Source organism: Sinocyclocheilus rhinocerous, unplaced genomic scaffold, assembly GCF_001515625.1.
Source record: "Sinocyclocheilus rhinocerous isolate Xijiao unplaced genomic scaffold, SAMN03320098_v1.1 scaffold852, whole genome shotgun sequence".
Classification (NCBI taxonomy): Eukaryota; Metazoa; Chordata; class Actinopteri; order Cypriniformes; family Cyprinidae; genus Sinocyclocheilus; species Sinocyclocheilus rhinocerous.
Window position 1 is genome coordinate 389,993 of NW_015626422.1, and position 7,795 is coordinate 397,787.

General features: G+C 37.4%; 1 protein-coding gene across 1 annotated transcript in view; it reads left to right on the forward strand.

Annotated features, from left to right (window-relative positions):
- Positions 1 to 3,151: 3,151 nt before the first annotated feature.
- Positions 3,152 to 7,795, forward strand: part of LOC107715342 (fumarate hydratase, mitochondrial-like) — a 6,981-nt gene continuing 2,337 nt past the window's right edge. Inside the window, exons 1-7 of the mRNA XM_016521449.1 lie at positions 3,152 to 3,404; positions 4,451 to 4,585; positions 4,652 to 4,762; positions 4,924 to 5,100; positions 5,881 to 6,063; positions 6,324 to 6,489; positions 7,270 to 7,473. Coding sequence (XP_016376935.1) covers positions 3,267 to 3,404; positions 4,451 to 4,585; positions 4,652 to 4,762; positions 4,924 to 5,100; positions 5,881 to 6,063; positions 6,324 to 6,489; positions 7,270 to 7,473 — 1,114 coding nt within the window. The 5' untranslated portion in view covers positions 3,152 to 3,266. The remainder of the gene's footprint in view (positions 3,405 to 4,450; positions 4,586 to 4,651; positions 4,763 to 4,923; positions 5,101 to 5,880; positions 6,064 to 6,323; positions 6,490 to 7,269; positions 7,474 to 7,795) is intronic.

Below are 7,795 nucleotides of genomic sequence, written 5' to 3' on the forward strand. Positions count from 1 at the left end.
AAAAGATATTTTGCCCTTATATTTAAATAAAAATGTCATCTTTGATGAAAAACTTTATTTGTTGTCTATAACACGTGTGAACATATAACACGTTTGAATAAAAATCAACAAGGAACAAATAATAGTAATAATAAAAATAATAATAATAATAATGACACATTTCGAAGTTTTGGTATGAAGGTTGAAACCAAATATATTTTCTCTTTCAAAAATATATTTCACTGAACATATATTCAGCGTATATTTAAAATATATTTGATTTTGCCGTATGGGTTAACCAGAACATGCAGATAGGCCTATTTCGGATTTATTGAATTAATTTCAGGTCAGTAATAATATAATAACACGCATCTCTGTGTCGAAGTGAAGCTGCTGAATTCAGTGGATTGTAATGAATCAAACACAAACTGGCTCATCAGGAGCGCATTGATCTGATTGAAGCATAATTCCGACGAACATCACCTGCGCGTTTATCAGCAGATGAAACTATTTCACATGAAAGACTGATCTGGGAACAGCTAATATTTGCGCTTTGCCAATCATTGCTGTTAATTGATCTGCTGTCAGTCGTGGCGCCTCGTGTCGGGATCATTCTGGACAAACTCCATCACATTCACACTGTAAGGAGAAAATAATGGCCTTGAGCAGCAGAGAAGCGTTCCTGACACGGAATTCTCCTGCTGCTCGATTAAACACATCAATAATCACGAACTTTCATCTTTTCCTCATTACTCAGAGAACAGACACAGCTTCGTTCAAGCCCAGCTCTTCAGTTTTCCAGTAGCACGTCATTTACAGTCATTTGATAAGAAAAGTCCAATCTGATCACTTCTTATCGGAGTCGTTCGGCGCTATTGATCACGGTTAGTTTCAATTAGCAGCTGATTAGAGTCCAATACAAGACAGTGATCAGTCAAACGAGGAGGAAACAGATGATGATGTGTGACACGAACACTGCTGCTTTCCTCATGATTTACAGCATTTCAAACTGCTGACAGAACGGAAGCCACACACACACACACACACTCACACTCACACAGAGAGAGACACACACACACACACACACACACACTCACATGATGATAAAAATCAGACACTCCAAGTTTAGAGATGAGTTATGAACATCACAGCATATTCATATTGATTGTGGCATCTTCTCAGCTCACAAGAAATGTTTTAACAACGTTTTCCTAACGTGAGTGTTCTCTGAACGTTCAAAACATCCAATTTTACAGACGTTTTTCTTATTTAAGTGAAGGTTTTATGAACATCCATTTGATCATTTTCCAAACATTATGGGAATGTTACATTTGAATGTGCTCTGAACGTTCTGAAACAAGTGTCACATTTAAAAAACGTTAGAACATTTCAGAAAAAAAAAATGAATGAACGATGCATAAATAATATTTTCGTGCTAACGTTTTGAGAACATTAACTGAACTAAATGAAGGTTGTATTAACATTACTGGAAGAACGTTTGCTCATAACTTTGAGAGAACGTTCATCAAAATAATTTTCTTGTCTAAAGGCTTTTGTTCTTTCTGAGCGTCTCAAAGCTTTGGATTCTGAATTTCATTTGTTGTATGTTGTCTCCATCTGCTGGATGTGGTTGATAAATGTAGAAATAAAGCATGCATATTTTTTAATAATTTTCTTCGTAATAATAATAATAATAATAATAATAATAATAATAATAGAAAACACGGAACAGTGAAATGACTCAACAAGTAATGATCAGTTTACCTGATAATTATGTTTTGACTTTGATGGGCATTAGAGTTAAAAAACAAAACAAAGCTTAGCATTTCATTACATGAAGAAGACAATCTTTCGCTGAAATTATTAATTCATTGTTAGAAAAAATAAACCTGTTAAAATCAAAAATAAAAACTTAATTGCTTAAATTATTAAGTAAAATTAAATTTAGTAAAGCATATTAATTACTGATGAAGAATAACTTATAGAAATTAATAAAATTAATTATAGAAATTAATACAAAGAAAAATGTTAAGACTTAAATGATGTTATTCTGATTGTATTCTGGTTATTCGTCTATGTAAGAAATTATTTGTAGTAAAGATTTTGTGATTATATTTTTATGCTATTTTGTGCAATGGATTCATAAAAATAAAACTACAAAATATTAACGAGTAGTAATGCCTTTGATTTTAAAGATAACGTCTTTACTAAAAAAATTAATAGAATCTTGTATTTAATTAATATCTATTTGGCAATAATAAATATTCAATAGCTTTTGTGTAGCCAAAGTTTGTGTTTACACAGAAAATAACTTCGAAAAATAAACACATTCACTGATGGCCATTATAGGGTTAAAAAAAAAATCTACGAACAGTCAAAACTCACGAAAATTACAAAACTGCATGAATAATTAAAAATGAATACAATTTTATGTAAGTAATTTGGCATGAATTAGAAAAATGTTCAATTTAATAATAATACGTGTTTGCAAATACCGGTCAGTTCCGGCAGGGCTCAGATTGTTATCATCTCCATTTAATTTTAGTTTTATTAGAAACATTTGTGCACTATGAAGTAGAATCGTTTAAGTCTATTGATGTCTGGCACAGCAGTCACTGTCAAAGGATTATGTAAAACGCCGCATCCGGTGATATCAACACTCGGCTGTGATTGGTCGATCCCGAGAAGCGCTGAGAAAAGTAACAGCTGCGTTATTCGCTCTTCAACCCCACCACTGAAATTAATAATTATTCAGCTCCATCATACCTGACAAATTAGAGACAAGATGCGGGCCACTAAAAGCGCTCATTTTGTGTTAATTTCTCTGATCCCGGGTCCCAATGTTCACACTATCCACCCTAAAAAATAAAATAGTATGTGAGATTACAATAAGTGTGTCCCTAAGCATGGTATGTTGACAAGAGTATGCCTAAAGTCCCCGGATGGTAGATTTTTGAAGTGTGGATCCGTGCACACTCTAATGGCGCATTGGCGAAGGATTCGATTCAGAACTACAAACACGAATAAAAATTGTTTTAAAACTACAAACATGGCGGATGTGCGCGACCGTTGTGTATTACGTAATAGTTCGTCCCAAAGCTTGCGTACTCTTCTGCTACACACTCAAAAGTGTGTATGTATTCTTCACCAAAAGAGTACATACTTTAAGGGCGTAGTATAAGTAGAAACATTGGGACGCAACGCCACGCGTTGTGTTTCACTAATAAGTGTCCGCCCCCTGAATCTCGCCTCTGGTTGGTGAGAAAGTAGTTCCGCCCCCGGTCGCCATGTATCGCTCCGCACGGAACCTGCAGCTCTTCAGCGCGGCTCTGTCGAACCCGCGGGCCGCTCAGAGATCCAGCAGCCTCCGGAACATCTGCCCTGCGCCGGGACTCCTGCACAGCCCGCACAGCCCGCTCAGAATGGTAAAATCGCGCTGTTTCTGCGGTGTTTAGTGAGCTGTGAGCCGGACCCACGGGCCAGTGAATGACCTTCATGTTCAACGCTCAGAAATCTGAATTATTACATTCATAGATGCATTTCATAACCTTAGAAATGTGCATTTGCGCTTACATAGAGCTGGCTTGTTTTTCTGAGGGGTGAAAGTGTGAATTATAGTCATTGAGAAACATGAGCAGGAGTTTCTGATCAGTTTTAATGATGAGAATCATAATCATATATCAGAAACACGAGCAGGCAAAGGATTTTGAACAGTAAGATTTGTAATGTTCTTTTAAAGAAGTCTCGTCTGCTCAGCGAGACTGCATTTATTTGATCAAAAATACAGTAAAAATTATGAAATATTATTAGAATCTAAAACAGCTGTTTTCTATGTGAATATCTGTTAAACTGTAATTTATTTCTGTGATCAAAGCTGTATTTTCAGCATCATTACTCCAGTCTTCAGTGTCACATGATCTTCAGAAATCATTTCTGATTATTATTATTATTTTTATGTTGAAAACAGCTGAGTAGAATTTTTTCAGGTTTCTTTGATGAATAGAAAGTTCAGAAGAGCACCATTTATCCGAAATAGAAATCTTTTGTAACATTATTAATGTCTTTATCATCACTTTTGATCAATTTAAAGCATCCTCGCTAAATAAAAGTATTATTTCAGATGAATGCTGATCTTTGGATCTTTCTATTCATCAAAGAATCCTGAAAAAAAGTGCCCAACTGTTTTAAGTATTAATAATAATAATAATCAGAAATGTTTCTTGAGCAGCAAATCAGTATATTAGTATGATTTCTGAAGATCATGTGACACTGAAGACTGGAGTAATGATGCTGAAAATACAGCTGCGCATCACAGAAATACATTACAGTTTAACAGATATTCACATAGAAAACAGCTGTTTTAAATAGTACAAATATTTCACAATTTTTGCTGTATTTTGGATCAAATAAAGGCACAGCCCTGGTGAGCAGAAGAGACTTCTTTAAAAAAACGTATGTTTTGTGGTTTCAGGCCAGCTCCGAGTCGTTCAGGATCGAGAGGGACACGTTCGGGGAGCTCAGAGTCCCTTCTGATAAATATTATGGAGCTCAGACGGTCAGATCAACCATGAACTTCAAGATCGGAGGAGCCTCAGAGAGAATGCCAGTGAGAAACACACTTACATGTCTGATTATGGTCTGTGTGATCTGTCAACGCTTCCTCTTCCTGTAGATTCAGGTGATCAAAGCCTTCGGGATCCTGAAGAGAGCTGCTGCAGAAGTGAATAAAGATTACGGTTTGGACACGAAGATCGCAGACGCCGTCATACAAGCTGCTGATGAGGTGATTTATCTCTCATACTACTGTATGAACATTAGCGTTACTGTAAATGATCCAGGGTTGTTATAGTTAACTATATATTTGGGCTTGATTTGACTGAGTTAGCGGTGTTCTGTGTTCTGTGTTTGACTCCGGATGTGTCTGCTGTGTGTTTCTGTTCCCAGGTGGCTGCTGGGAAGCTGGATGATCATTTCCCGCTGGTGGTTTGGCAAACAGGATCCGGAACGCAGACTAACATGAACGTCAATGAGGTGATCAGTAACAGAGCCATCGAGATTCTCGGAGGAAAACTGGTATACATGATGATATTTTTTAATTTATTTATTTATGTTAATTCATTTGTTATATTTTAATTAACGTATTTTATAGTATAATGTAATGATATTATTATAATGTAATATTATAATAATATATTTAAATTAATTTATTTTTATATTTTGTTTTTTATTTTATTTTATTATTGTTTTGTTGTTATGTTTTTTTTTTAACATTTAAAATTAGACAATATTTATTTTATGTTTTATATTTATTTATTCATTTTTGTTGTCTCGCAAGTAATTATTTTTAATGGAAATAAAATTAATAATATATAATTTTTATTTTTAATAGTGTTGTTTGTTTAAATGTTTATTTTTCATTGCATATAAATTCATTTGATATTTATTAATTTATTTTATTATCTCACAAGTAGTTATTATTTATGGAAATTAAAATAAGAATATATTAAACACCATGAGGTAATGCCTATTTTTGTGTAATCCACTGAATTAAATACTTCACAAATGAATGGTGCTTCTTTCACCCCTTAATACCAATAAATAATAAACAACAAACACCCTTAATACCAAATTATTTCTTGTCTTGTTTGGTTCACATCCTGCTCTGTGTTTTCACATGAATCTATGTTTCTTCATCACTCTCGTGTGTAAATAATGTAAATCAATCGTGCACACTGATGTGCAGATATTTCTCTCAGTGTTAAACCTTTCAAACAGCATGCACATATTTTCTTTAATATCCAGACTAGCTAAAAATCAACCTGCTACATAGGTAATATCTGCACAGTGAACTCAGCGGTTAGGTTATGCAAAGCTAATGTTTGTCTGGTGTGTTTGCTGCAGAGCTCTAATGACACGTTCCCCACTGCCATGCACATCGCTGCTGCTAAAGAGGTGCATGAGGTTCTTCTGCCGGGTCTTCAGACGCTGCATGACGCTCTCGCTGCTAAAGCTGAACAGTTCAAAGACATCATAAAGATCGGCCGCACACACACGCAAGACGCCGTGCCGCTCTCTCTCGGACAGGTACAGCAGCACGCTAAACAGAGTCAGAACTCATTTGATTAATTGCATCTGAAACACTCCTTTAAAGACCCAATGCAGTGTAAGTCACTTTGGATTAGAGTGTCTGACAAATGCATGAATGTGAATGATACTGAAACAGACAAGCGTACAGTAAACATGCGTGTCGCCTCCACCTGTTACCAACCAGTTTGCTGATTGAAGTGCATTGATTGAGAATAACCGCGGGCTGGTTTCTCATGTGTGTGTGTGTGTGTGTGCAGGAGTTTGGTGGATATGTCCAGCAGGTGAAGTACAGCATCGAGCGGGTGAAAGCAGCCATGCCTCGTGTGTATGAGCTGGCAGCGGGCGGCACTGCGGTCGGCACCGGACTCAACACGCGCATCGGCTTCGCTGAGAAAGTAGCAGATAAAGTGGCTGCGCTCACAGGTAACACACACACTCATACACACACACACACTCACGCGCACATACACACTCATACACACACACACTCTCTCTCACACACACACACACACACACACACACACTCTCTCACACACACACACACACACACACTCACTCATACACACACACTCTCACACACGCTCACACACACACAGAAACATTTCTGATTATTATCAATGTTGAAAACAGTTGTGCTGCTGAATATTTTTGTGGAAACTGTGATACATTTTATTTTTCAGGATTCACAGATGAATAGAAAGTTCAATAGAACAGCATTTATTTAAAATAGAAATAATTTGTAACATCATGAATGTCTTCACTGTCACTTTTGATCAATTTAATGCGTCCTTGATGAATAAAAGTATTCATTTCTTTCAAATGACACCAGATTTTGAGCAGTCGTGTATTTGAATATTGTAAATAAATGCAAGGAAGTCAAAACCAGTCGCAGTTTAGTATGCAAATATTACCATGACATCATCATTACATCGTGAATCTAGAGATTTTCAAACTTCAGTTTTACATTTCTTACCCAAAACCCAAAATAAAATGACTGTCTTTCTTCATATGATGCTTTATGTGAGGAACAGACTCAAGTTTGTTCTTCACGTTCACACACATTGAACTCATGCTTGAGTTCAGGGAGTTCTGTGTCTGACAGTCTGAAGAGATTGAAGGATCAGTGTTTCCACACAGATGTGTTTTCCTCGGGGTCCAGTGATCGCGTAAGGCTTTGTGTTCATTCTGCTTCCTCGTCCGCAGGTCTTCCGTTCATCACGGCGGCTAATAAGTTCGAGGCTCTGGCGGCCCACGATGCACTGGTGGAGCTGAGCGGCGCTCTGAACACCGTCTCCGTCAGCATGATGAAGATCGCCAACGACATCCGCTTCCTGGGATCCGGACCTCGCTCGGGTCTCGGAGAGCTGATCCTGCCCGAGAACGAGCCCGGCTCCAGCATCATGCCCGGTGAGTGACGCGCCCGCCGGCCAATCACAGCCTGAGGCTCGCAGGAAGCTGTGCAGTGGATAATATGAATGTAGATGATTTGTATTTACAGAAATGAATATGTGATGCACATATAATACACAGAGAGGTGTGCTGCAGGTTCACCTCTGACCTTTAGCTCGGGCTTCAGTTTCTGGTCTATTTTTGGGGCTTTGATGTCCTCGACCTCTGAAAAATGCAACACACACACACACATACACACACTCATACACACACGCACACACACACACACACACTCACTCATACACACACGCACACACACACACACACGCACGCACACACA